This window comes from Petromyzon marinus, chromosome 11, assembly GCF_048934315.1.
Source record: "Petromyzon marinus isolate PM22_M1 ecotype Great Lakes invasive population chromosome 11, UKy_Petmar_22M1.pri1.0, whole genome shotgun sequence".
NCBI lineage: Eukaryota > Metazoa > Chordata > Hyperoartia > Petromyzontiformes > Petromyzontidae > Petromyzon > Petromyzon marinus.
This window is the reverse complement of record NC_133677.1, coordinates 7,083,293-7,105,188: the sequence shown is the minus strand read 5'-3', so window position 1 is coordinate 7,105,188 and position 21,896 is coordinate 7,083,293. Positions and strand designations below refer to the sequence as shown.

Here is a 21,896-nt window from a genome sequence, read left to right as displayed (position 1 = left end):
TAATTTTTTTAAATGTCATGCTAAATTTGTGCCAAAACTTTTGTTTTTCAGTGAAAGGTTAGAATCGTAAAAAAAAAACCTTGTGCAATATATGCAATATTTTGTAAACGTTTAAAAAAATGTAGTTATTGAATCAAATATAAATATGCTTTCAATTCATGTTAATATCATATTCCACAAGTCTATAGTATTCCAAACAGTTACTGCTATTAAATTAACCAACATTATGAGGATAAGCATGATGCTAACTAATGTTTCAGCGAATTATGAAGCAAGGTAAAGAATAAAATATAAACAACTTTCAATCACTGAAAATAAACGTTAAAAACAATTGCCTGCTGTATAAAGCGAATTTAATTTTGGTTGCCATTTTTCATCATATAAAGGTGCAGCCCTGCAATTGCCTACTCGCGCCACTGCTGGTGGAGAGGCCCCCACGAAGGTGAGCTCTCGTGACCATACCTCAGCACAGGCGACATGCCAGTCGACTTAACCGGGCCTTACCCCGGGTCGTACTACCGGCTTGAAGAGATATGGGGGGAATTATTTTCACAAACTTGTTTCAACCGCCCGCGCCTGGAGATCGAAACTATAACCTCTGGATTACACATCTGGTGTGCTAACAGTTATACACAACGGCAGAATCCGTTTGTATCGCATACGATGACAATATTGTACGTCGCTAGAATAAGCCTGAAGGCATATTTCAATATAAAACCACAAGGCAACGGAAGCGTGTACACCTTATTACATAAAACACAAACTTTTCTCTTTTATTGCAAAAACGAAAGAAACCAACGAACACATCTCATATATGAACATTAAAAAAAATTAAACTGTTTCATCGTTACATCTCCAACTACATAATAGCCGCCCGCTCTATAACCAGACACACGTCGAGTCTCAAACAATTTGCGAGTCAGTTTCCCTTTATCCCACGTGTCCACGTGATAGTGAGTGCTTCGTATTCTGTAACATTTATCTCACGAGTTGCGCCAAATTGTCGCATCGCGTAATAATATCAATAATAAATAATTTACTCTTTTTTTCCCCAGGATCTAGAGACAGACTGGCCCCCACCAAAGGATCGCCCCATTTCTGCCAGAGATGAGCCCCCATAGCCCGAAGTGGGCAGGGAGACTTTTGATATCACTATACGTGCTTTACAGAGCGCGAATAATATTATTTTCGGGACGGTCATACTTGTGAACGTTCGGCCAATACATTTATTGTGCGTTTTAGTGTGGGAACAGTTTCAGTTTATTTAGCGTGTGCGTGTGTTTCAGTGTAGGAATATCACAAGAGTGCGTGGAGAAACTACAACTGAATGAGGGGATAAATTGCTGGCTCTGAACACATAGGCCAGGATCATCCACTCTACAATGCTGCCCTTTTATCAAAGTACAGCAGAAACAGGGAAAAAGTCAATTGTGGACAACGATTTTCTTCAGATTGTTTTTTTTATGATTAAAATTGCATTCAATCGCACATCAAAGTTGTCATGTTTTTTTGTTTATTTATACAAACCCACGTGATCCAATTGTATTTAAAGGAATGTGCCTCCAAATTTTCTGCTCACAGGTTACAGTTAAAATTCATGTTGAGCTCTAAGTGAGTATATTCTCTTAATTTCATTGCACTCTTCGAAAGCCATAAAATAGCGGACTAGCGACCGGTCAAACCTTCATCGTCTTCAGCCAAGCATTGCTTTTGTGCAGATAAGAAATAATTAGGTGGAGAAGTGTCAAGTGAGTGTAGCAGGCTGTGTCAACGAAACATAAATAAACGTGACAGGACCGCCACACGTGATCGTCGAATCCGCACTCTGCTACAGCGGTGTTGTACGCTGTGAAAGAGACATTCACACCGCCCCATTCATAACGACTTCGACCGAACAAAGGTTGAAATCTCACAGGGCGGTTTACCGGGTTGGGGACTGCGTTTTGATCATTTCTTCTTCTCTCTCTCTCTCTCAAGCTTTCGCCACGCGGGCAACTTCAGGAGTTGGATGAGATGAACGCGGCAGTGCGCGGCAAAATACGGAGGGGGAACAAACGCCAGGCGCGCGGCCGAGCCCCTAAAACCTACGCCTGGACAAGCGGCCGCGAAAACTCACGCGTCAAGGTCAAAATCTCATGACTACCAGTTCCAAACAAGCACCACACGCGCATATTAACACCTATGTGGAATTACTGCAACACGTTCGCTATAAATAATGAGAACCGCTTCATGACGACGGACGTACGCCTCGTTTGCGAGGCACAGAACGTCACGGTCGTGGGTCACAAATACGTTTTACAAATCTCTAATAAAATGAAAAAAAAATTAACTTAAAAATGATCGATGAGAACCAACAAAGGACGGGCACTGTGAAAACAATCATCTGGCTGTGTAAATGTACAGAATGCCTCCTCATACACATGCAGATGGCAGAGATACGTGAATAATTTAATTCTATTACAGTTTGTTTTTTTGGCAGCCAGCTCTTCAATCACTGATGGAGCTGCCACGATCGGATGAGTTGAGGTGAAGCTGCAGATAAAGGTACGTGTAACATTAGCTTTGTAGGTCATCTTGAAAAGCATGTCTGAGCATGTTATATATAATATAGATCTATCTATTATGAAACAATTTATTCGACAGTCCGACGTAAAAAAAAAAACAATAATCCTCTTTTACCATCAAAGCGGCAACTAAACGAATCCTCTAACTTGCACACTTAACCCATACCCATGTGTGCCCATGAATGAGCAAGTGAATGGGTGTGGCTCACAAGTCAAGGTATGACACTCAACACCATTCGCACATGCAGACGGGTGCCCGGAGCGAAGCGGGCTTGTAAGCGGCGAGCCGAGGAGGCGCTTTGGGGGAGCAGTGGCGCACTGACGACGGGCAACAGGGACGGAGGTTGGCAGAGACGGGCGGAGCGGCGGGGAGCGCGGAGCTCGAGGCGGGATGCGGCAATCGTGGCGAACGGGAGAGTCGGGTTGGGGGGGGGGGGGCGATGGCGCACGGGGGGAAGGCGGGGGACACGAGCGACCCCCCCCCCCACCATCCTTTAAATGGGGTAAGTCCGGATGACGTCCTTGATGAGGCGCCTGCAGATGGGGCACGCCGGGTTGATCTGCCGGCGCAGCCTGTGGCCGCAGGCGTAGCACAGGCACAGGTGTCCGCACGTGTAGATCACCGAGTCGGCCGGGTTCTCCAAGCAGATTGTGCACTCGCCACGCCCCCGCGGGGACGCGGCACGCTCGCCGTGCCCCCGCGGGGGCGGGGCGCCCACCGCCACGGAGACTGCCGCCACGGAGACCGCCGCCGTGGTGGTGGTGGTGGTGGGCACCGGGCAAGCTGGGAAGACGGCGGTCGGGCCGTCGCCGAGCGGAGAGCCGGGCGCTGTCACTTCACGGGGGAAAAAGGGGGTAGGGGGGGGGGAAGGAAAAAACGCCAAAGCCGTTTGCCGTTAATAATGCGGCGAGTTCTGCCTGTTCATTATCTTGGTAAGGAAAAGCAAACGTGTGATGTGATCGGCACGCTGTGATTTTACCACATGAGGGGGGGGGGGGGGAGCTGTTGTGCAGTGGGTTAGGGCACCGCAGGATGTATGCACCAAGCTGAGTTTTATTCCCGGCACAGGGTCACATTTGTGGCGAGCGATATCTGAAGCGGTTGTGGGCCCCCTCCTCCACCGGACCACATTGAGCCAACGTGGTAAAGTATGGTCAAGCAACCCCTGTGAGCCACGTGGCATGAGGTAGCCTTCATCCAGCAGCGGACTAACAAAAGAGATATTGTTTTTAACACGTGAGCAAAAAATTCGTCTCATCCTTAGGATGAGATTATTTTAGCAAATAGTTTCACGCTCGCTTTTAATGATCAATATCCATAATTGTTCAGACCGCTGCTGGTGGAAGGGGCTCGGCTGGAGGGAGCTTTCGACAGCTCCTCTCGGGGGGCGTTTTGGCCTACTCTTCCACGCTGGCGGGAGCACCTACACTCCAACCGCCTCACCGGGAAATTGAACCGGTGACTACGGAGATCCATCGTGCCGACCGTTACACCGCGGCACTATCCCCACCCCCCCTCCTTCCGGGGGCACAACCAGGCGGCATCGTCGTCGTTGTTTATTGTACCGAGGGAAGATGACGAGGAGGAGAAGGAGATGCTGTTGCTGATGGTGATGTCCGAGTCGCTGCTTGGGAGATTGCTGCCCATTGAGGGAGACGACGACCCCAGAAAGCTGGCTTTTTGGGTGCCTAGAAACGCACGCACACACACACACTCGTTGTAACAAGTGAAGTTAACGCTGCTTCACTAAAATGTATAAATTTACACAAATGCGTGGTGAGATTTATCAGCTGAGAAACATAGTTTCAACTGTTTATCTTAAAGCCCTCCAAAAAAATGCTACTTGGTCTCCAGCATGGTAAACAAGGATGTGTATAACCTCCATAAGGGATCCTCAGCAAGCCATGGGCCAGCTACAGACACAGCATATTTTAGTTATTTATTTGTGCCCATTATCTTCTCATGGAAACTATCCATGTAGCTGCAGTCCCCCCCCAACCCCAAACCCCAAATCCAATCAACCTCAGTACAGCTCAAAATTGTATTTAAAATTGTATTCCACCTGCTCTCTGCTCTGAAAAAAAGGTTGCTGTCCACAACCAAAGTGTTGGGTGTGTATATATGTACACAAAATTATTTTCACACACGTTTTGTTCGTGATAAGCTGCAAAAGTAGTTTCAACCTGTGCTTCTTGACCGCTGCCAGGGAAATGTAAAAAAATGTGCTTTTAGGCATTACACATGCTGTAGAGCTTTATAACCGCGTGCGCAACACAGCACCCCTTCGCATTTGCTTCGAGATGTAATGAGTCCTGAAATGTGCCGATTGAAATCTCAAATGACAAAAAGCATCCAACACCTATTAATGTCTTTCGCAGAAGAGAAGGGGGGGGGGGGGAAATCAACACGTCATCAATAATATAGACTACAAAAAAAAATCGAAATTGTAAATGGCCCTTCTCCATTGCACAAGAGTGGGCCACAGTTGTGTTGTATTTCCAAACCGGCTGAGGTGAGAACTCTGGCAATTCGCATCTACTCCAGCGTTGCTGCTAAATGCCAACGTGGGCCACCAGACGCCCCGACACGGAATACTAATGGCACGTGAGGGGGCGCCCTTGCGCAGAATGTTAAACGAGCTTTTTGGCTTCATCCAGAATAACCCCCCCAACCACCAGCCTGCCCCGCAATGAAATAATCTGGATAGCCTGTCACCACAAGGGGGCCCCGCCCTGTTCAACATTCTAAGCCTCACCCAACCAATGGACAAGCTTGGCTTTCCAAAAATACACAGAGCTCTGCGCATGCCATGGAGGTCACGGCCTTAGGATTCTGTGCAGTTGTTTTTTTACCCAGAAAATACCTCTAAAGACACCGTTACCTAGAATACGCCGGCGACTCGTGCGACATTTACTCGGCAGCATTTAAATGTGTTGCGTAAGCCTCTGTCATCTCTGGCGATCTGCGTGAAGTCTGTTTACCTGAAAAAAGAGGTGTGTTTGCTGGCAATAAATGTAATTGCAAAATTCAGCAATGTGTTTCGCGAAAGGTCAGAAAGAGCGAAGGTCCTGCACCCCACGATCCCTCCGAAGGCTCTAACTATAACCCATCAATGTAGTCGGTCTTTGTTTATAATATACTAGCTTTACTACCCGGCTTTGCCCGGGACTTGGATTCACCACGCCCGGCCGCCTTTGTCTCCTCAGTGGCGATGTTCACACACCACGCCAGTTACTTGTTTGAGGCTGAGTCGACTTAGGGGAGGCCCAGGACCGGTTCAAATAATCGTCACCGGTGGTGATCGTGAGCGGGAATCGAACTCGGGTCGCCGGGTTCGTAGCGCAGCGCGCTAACCGCTACACTACAATGCGTTACGCTTCCACATGCGCGGGTCACATGACAGATGTGACGTCACAGATCACTTGCCGTGCATTATTGCACCCCCACCCCCCCCAAAAAAAATACAAAAGTCTATTTTTATAATTTTTGCATGGTGTACAGTCTGGAAAGTACCCACATGGAAAATTTCAAGTTGGTTGCATGTCGAGAAGTACGCTAAACATTTTGAACAGACACACATTCACAAATTTCCCTTTTATATATAGATATGGTTCCTCTCTACAAAATGTCTTCATTTGCACCTCTACCAATTCTCTCTCTGACCTCTAACATTCTTCCCCTCTTAAAATGCACGCACAAAATCACCCGTCTTCTCAAAACTCTAAACATGCGCACGCATCTCCCTATTTGTATTCCGCACCTCCGATTAGCACGGTTGGCTACGTACGGTGCGAAAGAAGTTCAACGTACATACATACGTACACGGTTTTGTTACGCGGTCACATTTTGACCCTTTATAACCCGAAACTCTATTATATTTTATAATTCCTACAATTACCCGAGCCTCCACAAAAACCGCCTACCAATGGAATGCTCTCGCAACGCAACTAACGCACAGTGGCCGGCCAAACGTCGTCGTCATCATCATCATCAACAGCCGCGATCAATCCACTGCTGGATGGTCTCCCCAAGCCACCGTCACGCCTCCTGGTCCCACGATGAAACAATCCACCCTACACCCGCACACGAGCCGATCTCGCCAAACACAGCTGTATGATTATCATCGCACACCGCACCAGTTGTAATTAGCTCCTCGGCCAGCAGCGTAAATTTTCCCTGGCTAAAAAGAAATAAATGCCGTGCTCCGGTCTTTCATTCCTTCTCATGGTCCACCCTAAACCACATCCGCACAAACCATGGCAGATGCACAAATGGAAAATTAAAAACTCTCCAACGTGCAACTGTGGTCATCCAGAACGTTTCACGAACGCAATGCCCGATCCACACGTGCGAAGGAGACATCAGGGCGATACACTTCCTCCCGCTCCTGACGCGGTTAACTCGCTTGGCCACCCGAGTGCTAACTTGTAGTTGTTGCTCTGCACCTACATCAGCCGTACGACAAGAACAACAACAACAAAGAGAGGCCATCGTTTACCCAGAATGCCGATCTCCGCGGTGGCAGTGGCATTGCGGAATCCGAAGAGCAGCCAGAGCGGGGGGCCTGGGTCGGCGCACACGAGCATGCCCTCTCTCGTGCCGTTGAGGCTCAGGTGCACCTCCCCATCTGGCATGAGCACCAGGCCCAGCACTGCCTCTCCCATGCAGCCGCCCTCATCTGCAGACACAGCAGCAGCAGCGGCGGCGGAGGAGGAAAGCAACACAATTGTGACTCCTATTACTGCGACTGCTCAGGGGGGCTTTATTCAGTCAGGTGTGCTCAGGTCGGCAACGATGGGACAACATTCCCACACTCGACACAGCACCTCCGATTAACACGGTTGGCTACGTACGGTGCAAGTTCAACATACATACATACAGTATGTTCTCCGTTATGGCTGTGGCTAATAGTCACGTGCCACCTACTCCCGTCTACCAGCGACCCAGTGAATATTCAGTAAAAAATTGAGCCCTGCTGTTTTTGCTGATTTTTTTTCTCATCATCACAGTTGCTGAGCATAGATCCAAACGCTCAAAACATCAATCGGCTACCAATAAATTACTTCGAATACGCTTGACCGGCTCTGGGTGTCATCGCAACCTCCACAACAAGCAGTCAAACACAGCGTTCCGTGCAGGGTTTAATTTCTCACTGAATACATTCCGAATTAGTGGGAGACCGGAGTGGGTACTAAACTATAGCAGCCAAAGCCATAGCAAGTAGTATTCTGAGTGCTATGTGCCAAAAATAATTTCCGGGTTTTGCCAACCAGGACAGATCCATCTGAAATGAAGCTCTGGTTTCAATGCGACATGAGGCTCAAAGCCTGGGTTAGTCCTGAACTGCTGCGACCAGGCGCTGTACCTTAGATGATCAATGGACCTCTTCCAGGTTTCGTTCTGGCCTCATTCCATCTGAATAGTGAGCCCAAAAGGCCAGGTGTGCAGAGAAATGCAATGCAATTGGAATCGATGTAATGTTGAAATACGACATCTTCAAGGCATTGTTCAAAAGAGGCCGTCGTGTGTCACCGGAAGGAAGCAGGCGGCGAAGGAGGGAAATAATTCGTCAGCGTGTCCCCAATGTCCTGGTTATACCTACGTGAGCGAAACTGTTTGGTTTACCTCTGCTTGCTGTGCATGTTGTAGGTAACGTAATCAGTATAACACAGGGTCGGGAAAAATGGCATGCACAAATGTGGCATAGCATTATCGATTTTACATGAGGATGGTGACAGACAATGGGCCTCTGGACAATTGAGTGCTACAAGAAAATGCAATGTTGGTGTCAAGTTTGTGTAAATAACTCATCGTAATTTGTGTTTCAGTATCAGCATATTCCTTCCACATTTATAACGCGCATTTAGAGTATTTGACTGCTATAAATGTCCACGTGAACCTTATGGCGGGACCCCGGGATCTCATAAGCCCCCGGCTCTCGCATAAACTGCGTTGCGACGTCATTTGATGTCTGTTGAAGGCGAACGGTGCGGCAATCTATTCCTCTCGACGAGCTCTGCACGATGCGCTAATCAAAGTTTCAAAGTTTTGTTTATGACTACGACAATTTTGGCAACGACGGGCGCTTGGTGAAGAAGGAGAGGATTGATTTCTGGTGAGTCGCGGCGTTTATGTGCGCGGTGGGACGGAGTCGCCAAAAATAAATTAATTAATTACGATTTTGACTTCCGTTTATTCGGGACCCTGGGGTCCCGCCATAAGGTTCACGTGACGAGCCACTTCGTTCAGCTATCATTTGTGCCCAGGTCGCTTCTGAACAAGAGCCACATAGCTCAGTGGGGCCTGACCCTGGTATAATAAAAATAGATTTAGTTTTTTTGTTATGTATAGCATAGTCAAAGTCAATGTGATTTCTTAGTAAAATTAGTATTTAGACAGCACGCGCCCTCCTGTTTGCGGCCATAAGCCAGTGGACGAAATTCCAAATTCCTATGGGCCGGGTAAATTCCACCAGGCCGGGTAAATGTATATTGTAAATGCATAACATGGGGTTAACAGGACACCCTGTGCAATGCAGTGGGGCGAGGAACAAGAATTCAGAAGAGAAAAAAAGCAACCGGTGATAGTTGGAAGAGAAGAGTAAGTTTGTGAGCCTGAATTTGAACAGGAGAATAGAGTCCACAATGCCTAGAGGCAAGAGAAAAAGGGTTTCAGACGGCAGCTCCCCGCTACTTAGCCGAGTGGCTAGAGGGGGGGGGGGTGGGGTTGACGTGAGGCCGCGGTAGCCGGAGTGGAGAGCACACGGAGGAAATTGCAGCAAAATGGGATGGGAAGAGAAGAGGCGAAACAAGGGGCGGCTGACGTGACAGCCTGCGCGGTGACGACCCCGCCACGCGGATAAACGACCCGCTGTGCGCCTTTTCATTTCCACTCGCGACAGTGCCTCACTTTCAACAACAACAACAACCCCATTGCTCTTACGCTATTACCACTCGCGAAAATCCTGTGGATGTCAACTCATCGCCTCTCGTATAAAGGCATCCCACGGGAACACCGTTGCCTCAATAACCTTCCGCTATGAAAAAAAAGATGAGTTGCTTCAGCTGTCGGGAGGACTAATTTTAGAAATTGGGTTCTGTATCAATAGCTGACCCGCTCGCCCTGTGGTTAGTGTGTCTGCCTGGGGTCCAAAGGGGTCGTGGTTCAGATCGCCTCACCCGCGCTCGTCCAGATGCTTAAAATAATCAGCTGTCTCCCTGTGTTGAACAGAAGGGCCCCTGCTACGAATAGAGTCTATTGTAAGGAAGCATCAATACAAGGGCATTAAAAATAAGTATTTGTTGACATGGAGAAATGAGTTCACTAATGCGTGCTGTGAAGGTTTCCGTGGTTGTGCTGTGTTGCCCTAAGATGTGTTTTCGGATTTGCACTGCATGTCGTTGAAAAGACGGATGTCTTGTCCTGAACACACACTGGTGGGCTAATTTCTCTCAAACGATGCTGCTAACAATAATACTAATAATACAAAGATCTACCCTGGCAACACAGTACTATGCATATTTATTTAATCAGTCATCGTTTGACATTGATTCTTGTTCTGACGACACATCGCACTCACGCAACAAATCCATTGATTTATATTTGCATACGTTGCAGGCGTCACGTCGCTGGCAGCTGCGACGGCTGGTGGTCAAGACTAACAATTAGAGTGGCAGTCAAAGGAGGGAAGATGACTCTGAGAACAACCACCGCGGAGATGGAGCGATGAAAATCCCTTTGTGCGCCTATTTTTTGTGGATCATTCCATCGCAGGGTCATTAAGAGGTGGGAGTGGCTTGCGGAGGCCTTCGTCCAGCTGTGGAGAGATCATGACTGCTGTATTTAATTTTCCCAAGTAAAACCTGCAGCCACTACAAATTCGACAGACACCTCCATGTAAAAAAAAAAAATCAATTCTTGAATCGAATCATGATGCTGAGATGTGGAAATTTGGTGAACAAGAAAATGGGGTTGGATAGCATGTAGCAAAATAGCTTCAGAAATACCTTACTTGGATTAAACACTGCAAAGTTCAAATCATATTGTGCAAAAAAACGAATGGCTTTGTCCGTCAGTTCCCAGCATGCTGATCGGCTGCATGCCGCGCGCTGCTCAGCGCACGTTTTGATTGGCTGGAGGCCGCGTGCCAGCGTGCAGGGGGAGAGTACGGGTGGCTGGTACGTGTATGGGGGTGGCGAGTGGCGGTGGGGGGGGGGGCACCTGGGACGGGACCGCGGGTGGGGCTTTAACCTTGGGGGTTATCGCACACGAGGGTTGGGGGCACCCAGGGGTGGGGAGGTGGGGGGAGTGCGGGGGGGACCATCGCTCACCAATGGGTGCTTCCACTCGTGTATTAAATAATTATCGACTATTCTTGCCTGGCCGTCATCACTCTCGATCGGCCTAAATATAGCACTCTGAATTGCTGGCAAACAATATTAATTTATTTACGGGCAACGCTGCTGTAGCAGCAGCTGCAGCTGCCTTTATTTCCCATTGTGCCACTTTTGCTGTCGCGCTGACACCCACTGTGGCACAGCGCAAGCCTTCGCAATGAAACGAAAGGAAGCACGTGCGTGGCGTGACCACACTGCACACTTCGCTCCCCCGCCCCCTCCCCCTCTGCACCTTGCTCGCTTATTTGCTGCGCGGACCCGGGCAGAGGGCACACGGTCACCACCACCCAGTACTCCCTCCGGTCGACCAGTGAGTGAGGGTCGGTCGGCAGCTCGTCCGGCCGCAGCGTGGCCGGGTCGCAGGACGTGAGGCCGAAGGTGATGGGGTCACCGGGCTGCTGCTGCCCACCGACGCGCACGTAGATGGTCTCTCCGATGAACACGGGCCGGTTGGTGAACACCAAGCTCTGGCCGGCGCTGAACCTGCCGCTGCCGTTGCTCTCGTTGTCTCCCGCCTCGCTGCCGGCCGCGTCCGGGGCGGAGCGGGCGAGGCTGCGGTCGTCGGACAGCAGCACGCCGCTGCCGTGCATCGCGTGGAACCACAGGTCCGGGTTGAGGTCATCGGGCAGCGCGATGGAGGAGGCGTCCGGGCCCTGCTGCTGCTGCTGCTGCTGCCGGCGCGAGCCCTCGACGGCGCCGAGCGACGGCGCCCGGGCCGCGCGCGACGGCGCCGGCTCGCCGCCGATCCGAACGTCGCGCAGCGCAGCCACGGCGCGTTCGAGCGCCTCGCCAGGGCGAGCCTCCGCCGCATCCCCTTCCGCCTCCTCCTCCTCCCCCTCCTCCTCCTCGTCGTCCTCACCCTCCCGGCCATCCCCGCCGGCGCCGGCGCCGCCTCCGCGGCCACGTTGGGTTTGGCTGATGTCAGAGGACGAGGCTGGGGGGTGACGCGCACCGTACGGCAGACGTGGGCACAGCTGGAAGGATGCCAGCCGGCGTGGGGGCTTCACCAAACCCGTTTCTGTGAAAAACGGGGAAAACAAGTGAGGTGTCCGTTCAAACGATGTGTGCTCTTCTCACCGCTGCTTATCCTTGAGAAATTGCACCAGGATTATACAACAAACCATCAGCGAGATCCTGGGAGAGTTCTTGTGTTTGAGGTCATGCATTCCTTTGTGATGATTTCTTTTTTATTTTGTCAGACTTAATTAAAAGTGACCGTGGCTTCCTTAACAAAAAATGTCAATAAAGTCCAATGGTACAAAATGGATTTTAATGTAGGCCTGACTTATGCACATTTTTGTCTATCGGTTTACATCCTGTGAGACCCACTGAAACACAATTCCATCCTTTACTTATTTATTTATTGCCACAGAGGACACGAAGCTAAATTAACACACACATACGCTTGAATGAATTCCCGTACCAGCTCACATTTCACCGCGTAAGCTGTCAATAGTACACACGAACAACTATAAGAAGGACATCCCTAACCCAAATAAGCCACAGTAATCACACGACAGTGAACCGGTTATTAATAGGAGCAGCTTATCACTAAATTAACTCTGAATTACACAACGAACACCTGAAGAACACAAATACAACGATGGCGGATTTATTCCCCTACTGCCCCCTAACCCCCATCCAGGGGCGGAGCCAGGGGGGTGACAGGGTTGACAATTGTCACCCCCGAAAAAAAATAAAAAATCGAAAATCTGAAACATTCTGCGTATAAGTGTACGACACTCGGTCTGGCGGACTCCGTGCAACTACATTGTCAGAGTGTGTCCGCCAACCGATGGCGTGGGGTATAGCCGATTTCTTAGCGCGTCCTCCTCGGCCTGCTCTTGAAGCGCAAGACGAGCCTGCCCTTCAGTGGAGGCGTGATCTTTCGCCTTCGCCACCGCCGGATGAAGAACGGATTTAACCACAGTCCGATGAGCAAGAGCGACAGCTACGGCCTGTTCGCGCTCTGGATCGCGACCCCGCCACGAGGCTACCGATGGCGGCGATGGCGGAGTCGGACGCCGAAGTATTGCGCTACGCGTATCTGCAAGCGGGACGGTTCGTACCGCCTCCGGCTCCACAACCTGGCCTGACCGGGACGTTGAAATACCCGTCCAAGTTCGCTGGCGGCGCTGCCCGCCGCCCGACGGCGTCTTTGTTTGTTCAGTTCGACTGGCTCGAGTACTCGTTCATCAGTGAGTCTGTTTACTGATTTTATTGCTACCTCTTCCCGCCGTCGTCAAGCGCAGATAACGTTGCGTCGGCATTCATCTACTCCCCTGGCTTCTCAACCTGGAATAAGCATCAGGGTGGGCACAAGTCGGCACACAACATCGCCGTGAAGAAGGCCAGGGACCTTCCCAACGCCCGGCAGCACGTCATCACGGGCGACACTGGGCTGGCCCGACAGAATGCCAAAACTATTGATGGCAACCGCAAGCGCCTGGACGCCTCCGTCGACGTCATGCGCGTCTGCATGAACCAGGGCATTGCGATGCGTGGACACGACAAGTCGCCTGGCTCTCTTAACAGGGGCAATTTTCTGGAGATTCTCAACATGTTACGCAAGCGCGACGCACTGCTTGCGGCCATCACCTGGGAGAACGCGCCGCAGAATACGACCATGACCAGCCCCGACGTTCAGAAGGACCTGATCCATGCTCACGCTCAACTGGTGCGCCGGCGCCTCGACACCGAGATTGGCGACGCGTACTATTGCATCATGGCGGACGAGTCGCGTGACGTCAGTAAGAAGGAGCAGCTGGTCGTCGTCAACCGCTTTGTCGAGGTCAGTACGGGCATCCTGCGCGAGCGACTCGTCGATATTCAGCACGTGTCGGACACGTGTGCGCCCACCCTCTGCAGCGCCATTGTCAACCTGCTCTCGAGTCGCCAGCGCCCTATTGAGACCTGCCGCGGCCAAGGATACGATGGCGCGTCGAGCACGAGCGGTGAGATCGCTGGCTTGCAGACCTTGATCAAGGCCATGAACGACATGGCCTACTACACGCATTGCTGGGCGCATAAGCTGCAGCTCGCTCTCGTCGCTGCCTGCACAAATGGCGTCGCCGACATTGCCGCGTTCTTTGACCTCGTCCAGGACATAATCCACACTGCCACCAGCTCGTGCAAGCGCAACGACCAACTGCTCGCCGAGCAAAAGAAGCTCGTCGACGACCTGGTCGATGAGCTGGCGGTTTCCACTGGCCGCGGTCAGAATCAGGAGACGGCATTGTCGGCGGCGGGCAACACGAGGTGGTCGCCTTTCTGACGCTCGCTGCACCGCCTGATTGAGATATTCAACGCGACTGCCGTCGTCATCCAGAACGTGGAAGAGGACGGCGCCAAGGCAGAGCAACGGGCCGAAGCTCATCGCCTTCTCAACGACATGTTCTCGTTCAAGTTCGCGTTCTGCCTGCACCCGATGGAGCGCTTGCTTAAGATCACGAACGATTTGCACGTGGCGCTGCAGAAAGAGGACCAGGACGTTGTCAATGCGATGCGGCTTGTCGATTGCACCATTGAGTCGCTGAAGGAGCTGCGCGAGAACGGCTACGACGATCTGCTCAAGGACGTCAACGCCTTCTGCGACGTCAACGAGGTACCCGTCGTCGACATGAACGCGAACTGCACCCGCCCTGGACGTCCTCGGCGCTGCACCTACATCATCTTCAAAGACCACGTGTTTCACATCAACCTCTTTAACGCCTCGATCGACAATATGCTGGTCGAGCTCGATGTTGCGGCTGGCGGTCCATTTATCGCCCCGCAATCGATTTGAGTCGTTCAAAGTCAGCAAGATCCTGGAGCTGGCCTGTGATTTTTACAAGCGCGATTTTCCCGATCTCGACATGCTTCTCCTCGAGCAGCAGCTGCTCCACTTCGAACAGGAAATCCGGCGAGATGAAGAGCTGAAGAATGTGAATACGCTGCCAATGCTGTCCATCAACCTGGCGACAAGCGGCCGCAGAGATTCCCGCTTTCACCTGGTCTACCGCCTGGTGCGCCTCGTGTTGACCCTACCGGTGGCCACCGCCACAGACAAGCGCATCTTTAGCGCGATGAAGCACATTAAGACCCGAGTACTTTACTGACGCGATGCTCCTGTTCGTCGAAAACGACGTCGCAAAAGGCGTCACCAACGACGAAATCATGGAGCAGTTCCAGTCGATGCGCCCGCGCCGCAATCGTATCGTCTGAACTCTAGTTCAACAGCCTGACTCTCTAATCATTCTTGAAATTAAAATTTGTTGAATGTCACCCCGGGCTGAAAATCCTGGCTCTGCCCCTGCCCCCATCTACATTCCTACGAAAAATTGAAATGTGTCCAGAGTGAAGATTTTCTTCGCAGTGGGAAATCACTCGGTATGTGGCGGTCACGCACCGACGGACACTGACACTTGGTCTGGCATATTTATGGTAAATTCTAGCCCGAGCACATGTGGACCTTCTTCGATAATGATTTGAAACAAGCCCAGGTCACGGAGGCGGCGCGTGCCATCTCTGCGCGCGTCAAATGTGGGCCAACGAAAATGCCATTACAGAGCCAATTTCCCCGACGTAAGCAGGACCTGCTGTTCTCATGCATGACTTGACAAACTAAAACTTAACTATTTTTTTATTTTACCAGGCAAGGGCCACTGAGCTCTATAGCTTTTTTTCAGAAATGACCTGGCCACAATTGATAGGCCAACGAAGTGGCTTATCATGTGGAAATGTACATCCGCTAAATGCACTTAACTCATTTTCTAAACGTGGAGGGAAAACACTGGAGGACCCCCATAAAAATCCATGTGACCACGGGGAGAACATGCAAACTCCAAATATACAGGCGTTAGGGTCAGGATCGAACCCACGACCTCCTGTATACCAGGCGAGGTAGTTAACATCTCTCCACCGTGGCGCCCCAAACCAGTCGACTGCTCCGACAGAATGCACTCTCCAGCCTCAGTGTGCCACATGGAGCAAGTAGCATGGATGGCATCGCAGCCCGTGCTGTGACGTGTGACAGGCACATTTGTCTTGGGGTAAGCGAGCATCTGGTAGCTAACGTCAGTGGTGAGCGAACCAGTTCTGGTCTCCCCACACGTTTCGCTTCATAAGAAATTCTCAGCAAGCCATGACCAGCAACTAGCACTGTGCATATTGTAGTTATTAATTTAAGTACTGATTAGAAAGATTTATGGGGGTGGAGCGGTGGTGCAGTTGTTCGCGGACTGCGCGATGAACCTGGCCACCCATATTTGATTCCTGGCCACGGCTAATGTCACTGGCAAATGAAATCTGAATCGGTCCTGCGATACTTCTCCTTTCAGCAACACTCAATGACCAGGGTGGTGAAGTATAGTGAAACAACGTGGGTTGACAAAGGTCCGTACGTACAAATGAGAGCAGAGCATGTCAGCGGAGATATTTCGCAGACCACACTGTGTATTTTAAAAAATCTGTTCAGTCCAACTTCGTGTCGACAGTGATGCAATGATCAAAACCGCTGTCGAGCTCTTATTTCCCAGTTAACGTGTTCTGTTCGACACATACCACAGAGCCGTGCCGCTCTAACAGTGACATTAACCAACCCTTACAGTCACCATGCATGTCGGAGGACCTGCTAGGTCACTGGCAAGCAGAGGGCGGTAAACGGCACGTCGACTCATCGGCCAAAGTCGATCCTTACGATCCCGGCACAAGTATATTGAATGCTGTGGGCGAGAATCGATTATTTTTTATCCGTACACCCTGAATCCTCAACAGTGGCCAGAATCACCTAACCGTGAGTGCTGCATTCCCCTAGCTGGGCGAGCATCTTCACCTGAAATCAGAAAATTTATTTATACTGGACGAATCCGATTAACTATTAAGCTCTTTTTCACAGATGTCCAGTATTGCAACCTGTAACCAACCTGTAGCGACCAGCGTGGTAAGGTACGGTCATAACATCCCCCACCAATGGAAGAGGGGAGGTTTTCATCCAGTTGAGGATTGCTCCCTACAGCCACGAGAGCCGCTACAATATGCCACGATGTAAAAGAGAAAAAAAGTGCGAATTCTGGAATTGAATCGTGGCCCCCAATATGTGACAATCCATCGTATCACAAGGGGATAAGGGAGGCTATGAGTCGTTGTAGACCTATTGACAATCCATGAGGCCTCATTCGTCGCGGGTATACACTTCCGAAATGCTTTCTGTGGTGGCTTTCGAAAAAGCCGTTTTAAAGACTCAAAGCAAGCCGCAAACTGCACTGCAAACGGACCACAGCCAAAAGGTGGGCCGGAGCCATTCCATCTGTGATTAAGAGCTACAGACACACACAGTGGCCAGACCGTCTTGGAAAAGGTGAGAGTAACCACCAACACCGTATCCCTCCACACACGACCTGCCAACCGACGAGCTGTAGGGTGCCCATTTATACTGCTGAGTGGAGAGACGGCAGAAGGGGTGGCAATTAAGAAATCTGCACCGGTGTTTTAACTTTCGCGGCAGGAGGAACTGATGGAGCTGGCGACCTCTGGATTGCAGGTCCAGCGCGCTGACCGATTCACCGCGGCAGGATCCCGCAATATCTTTGAGACTATTTATGGTCCCTGCCAATGAGGGATTTGTGCCTGTGGTCGTATTATTCTTCGGTAAATTTGATCACGCAGTTTTTTTTAAACCATTAAGAGCCATGCATTAATTATATTTGTGACACAAAGATTCCCCCGTGTTAGCCTTAACAGACTGTTGAGGCAAGCACTGTTAGCGAGCACCTATGAAGGCCGTAATGGCACACGAAGGGGGGTGGATGGCCAACACCACGCCCGACTGCCTTTGTCTCCCCAGTGGCGATGCTTTTACACACCGCACAAGGTACTCATTTGAAGCTGAGTCGACCTAGGGGAGGCCCACGACCGGTTCAGATAATCGTCACTGCTGTTGGCCGTGAGCGGGAATCGAACTTGAGTCGCCGGGTTCGAAGCACAGCGCAGCGCTAACCACTGCACCACCACTCCCACAATTTGTGACACACACACATACACACGAATGAACACAACCTCTGTGTAGAGCAAGGGTGGGAAAAACCCGGGTTTTTTTTTTGCCCGACAAATCGGGTTATTGGCTGTAATGGAATTAAACCCGATTTTGCCGATTAAAACCTGGTTTTATTATCGGCGTCTCGTGCACACTTCAATCCTGCTCCTCCTCCTCGTTGTCTTCGCTCTCGCCGCTGGACTCGGTGTTGTCGTCGCCGACGTTGGGCAGTCGTAGAACGAGTTGAGGTTCGACTTGACGAGGACGAGCTTCTCGACTGCGTTTGGGCGCCAGGCTGTTCCTCAACTTGGAATGGACAGATCCCATCGTCGAGAAGTTTCGCTCAGACGCAGCAGCAGCAGCGGCGGCAGCGGTCGACGTGGCCATGCTGAACAGTTTGATGGCTCATCTTCTGGAGCGCGGGATAGTCAGCCACCACTCTAGCGAAGGGGTCTTCCTCCGCTTGGCCAGGAGCTGAAAGCTAATGGGTGCGTGCGACTGAAATCCCGACTTAACTTTAATAAAACCGAATGAAACCGGATCTGGGCAGGATCCAGGTGCTCCGGTTTCATATAAAAACCAGTTAAAACCCGAATGAATGAAACCGGGCCGTGCCAGCCTTGGTGTAGAGGAGTAGTGGGATGACGTCATGTCAGCTGTAGAGGAGTGGGATGACGTAATGTGATGACGTCATGTCATCGAGGCGGCAGGGTACTTAAGGGGGACCCCGGGACGAAGGCGAGGTGGTCGCCGCGGGGAGAGATAAGATGGGAACGGGAGCCCGCGTGAAAGACATCCCAGCCGCCGCCGCCACCGAAGAAGGGCTAGTGATGTGGAGGCCTCGCCTCGTCGCCGGGCGGTGATGGGTGAGCCCCCGCCCGGGACAGACGAGGCGATAGACATAGGGGAAGCCGTCGATAGCTGAGGGGATGTCCGCGTAAAGGACAGAGTTCTGACGTGCGTAAGCGTCGAGTGTATAGAGAGTGTATAAGAGTGTGCGAGAGTGCGAATACACGGCAAGCAGCCCTTTATAAGAATACTCGTCTCCGTCTTCCTCTAAAAGTCTCCTGGGTGTCAAGAGTTACTACACAACATCTGCAAAAGGACCCTGATATATCCATAGCAGCAAGTGACAACCAAATATGCCACTGCCATCAATCACACAGAGACTGCGTATGCATTTCCATGATTTAAGAAAGGCAAGATTTGGAAGCTTCACATCGTCGTCATCATTATCATGTACCGGCTGTGCATCCACTGCTGGATAAGGGTCTCCTGACCTGGTGCTGGCCGTGGGGGTTGTATAACCATACTTCACCACACTGGTCAGTGTGGCTTGGTGAAGGTGACGGGGAGCATTGATGCACAAGGTTCATTTAATCATCAATTTAGGGGATTTAGGGGCTTGTAACATAAACATACGACAGTGATTATGATGATGGTGGTGGTGGTGATGATGGCATCTGTGAATTATGCAGGATTTGATGCCGAGCACACGCACTTGACGGTTGAAACAATAAAAGATTGTCCGGGTTAATGAACGTAATATATGCGTACTCATAAATGGCTTGCATGTCCATCTTAAGCTATTAAAACAGGCAACGTTAGGTGAAACGGCACGTTAACATCAAACCCATCTGCGCGCGAGCAGAACGCGTAATTTTCGTAATAAATGAACAAACGAACGAAGATCGGGCACAATGCCGGGGCGAGCGTGTAGCGTCCAAATAGTCTCGCTGTTTTATTTTTTAATGGACCAGACACGTGCCCTCCAGCGCGTTTCGGACAATTGCTGATAGGGCCATGCCGACGTGCGCCCCAGCGTATCGCAAGAGTGCACTGTGTAATTGCAGACGATGCCCGGCGTGGGAGAGCAGCGATGAGGTGTGCCAGGACGTGGCGGCAAGGCTGATTGCGGGGTCTTCCAATAAATAGCGCTCGTGTGCGTGTGTTTTTTTTACGTGTTGTAAGAAATTCTCCCGAAGTTCGAATACAAGTTTATTTGTAAATTGAATGGGACGTACGAATGTTGAACTTCACACTGAAAGTAGTCAACTTTCATTACAGTTTTAACAAGGAGCGTGGCTGAATAGCAATGTCCGTATTTGTCTTTTCTTTTAATTTATGTATTACTTTACCGAAAGAACCAAATAGTACTCTTTGGTTCTATTCGGTAAAGTCACATAGTAATTCCTGCAGTCACGAAAACTTCAAATCAAGTTTTATGCATGTATGTTGAACGTCTTTCACGCCGTATGTAGCCAAATGTGCTCATTCGACGTGTGGGAATGGATGGCTTAAGTATATATGTACACGTACAGCCTTTGAAAATGTACTGCTGGGGGCAAAAAACTAACATATTACAAATGTATTTACATTGCTTGATATGTTGTCAAAAATGTATTTTATTATGCAGTGAATGAGTTGGAAGATGATGTGAGCTACAGTGAGGGAAAAAAGTATTTGATCCCCTGCTGATTTTGTACGTTTGCCCACTGACAAAGAAATTATAAGTCTATAATTTTAATGGTAAGTTTATTTGAACAGTGAGAGACAGAATAACAACAAAAAAATCCAGAAAAACGCATGTCAAAATGTTATAAATTGATTTGCATTTTAATGAGGGAAATAAGTATTTGACCCCCTCTCAATCATAAAGATTTCTGGCTCCCAGGCGTCTTTTATACAGGTAACGAGCTGAGATTAGGAGCACACTCTTAAAGGGAGTGCTCCTAATCTCAGCTTGTTACCTGTATAAAAGACACCTGTCCACAGAAGCAATCAATCAATTAGATTCCAAACTCTCCACCATGGCCAAGACCAAAGAGCTCTCCAAGGATGTCAGGGACAAGATTGTAGACCTACACAAGGCTGGAATGGGCTACAAGACCATTGCCAAGCAGCTTGGTGAGAAGGTGACAACATACTCTTTGGTTCTATTGGGTAAAGTCACGTAGGTGAAAATAAAATAACAAAAAATCACGACGTTTTGGCCACAACACAAGTGGCCTTCATCAGGTGAAGGGACGAGACTGTCTGGAGGACAGCGCTGGAGTGTCCTCCAGACAGTCTCGTCCCTTCACCTGATGAAGGCCGCTTGTGTTGTGGCCAAACGTCGTGATTTTTTGTTATTTTATTTTCACCTACGTGACTTTACCCAATAGAACCAAAGAGTATGGATCCTAGCAATCACGAAAGCTTTAAATCAAGGTGACAACAGTGGGTGCGATTATTCGCAAATGGAAGAAACACAAAAGAACTGTCAATCTCCCTTGGCCTGGGGCACCATGCAAGATCTCACCTCGTGGAATTGCAATGATCATGAGAACGGTGAGGAATCAGCGCAGAACTACACGGGAGGATCTTGTCAATGATCTCAAGGCAGCTGGGACCATAGTCACCAAGAAAACAATTGGTAACACACTACACCGTGAAGGACTGAAATCCTGCAGCGCCCGCAAGGTCCCCCTGCTCAAGAAAGCACATATACATGCCCGTCTGAAGTTTGCCAATGCACATCTGAATGATTCAGAGGACAACTGGGTGAAAGTGTTGTGGTCAGATGAGACCAAAATGAAGCTCTTTGGCATCAACTCAACTCGCCGTGTTTGAACGAGGAGGAATGCTGCCTATGACCCCAAGAACACCATCCCCACCGTCAAACATGGAGGTGGAAACATGCTTTGGGGGTGTTTTTCTGCTAAGGGGACAGGTCAACTTCACCGCATCAAAGGGACGATGGACGGGGCCATGTACCGTCAAATCTTGGGTGAGAACCTCCTTCCCTCAGCCAGGGCATTGAAAATCGGTCGTGGATGGGTATTCCAGCATGACAATGACCCAAAACACACGGCCAAGGCAACAAAGGAGTGGCTCAAGAAGAAGCACATTAAGGTCCTGGAGTGGCCTAGCCGGTCTCCAGA

General features: G+C 50.1%; 1 protein-coding gene across 3 annotated transcripts in view; it reads right to left on the bottom strand.

The window, feature by feature from the left end:
* Positions 1-740: 740 nt before the first annotated feature.
* Positions 741-21,896, bottom strand: part of LOC116941281 (E3 ubiquitin-protein ligase NEURL1B) — an 87,641-nt gene continuing 66,485 nt past the window's right edge. For all 3 annotated transcript variants that reach the window (XM_032952165.2, XM_032952166.2, XM_032952167.2), the window contains 4 exons: positions 11,194-11,979; positions 7,064-7,243; positions 4,131-4,253; positions 741-3,399 (listed from right to left, as the gene is read on the bottom strand). In XM_032952165.2, the coding sequence (XP_032808056.1) occupies positions 3,059-3,399; positions 4,131-4,253; positions 7,064-7,243; positions 11,194-11,979 (1,430 nt within the window). In that variant the 3' untranslated portion in view covers positions 741-3,058. The remainder of the gene's footprint in view (positions 3,400-4,130; positions 4,254-7,063; positions 7,244-11,193; positions 11,980-21,896) is intronic.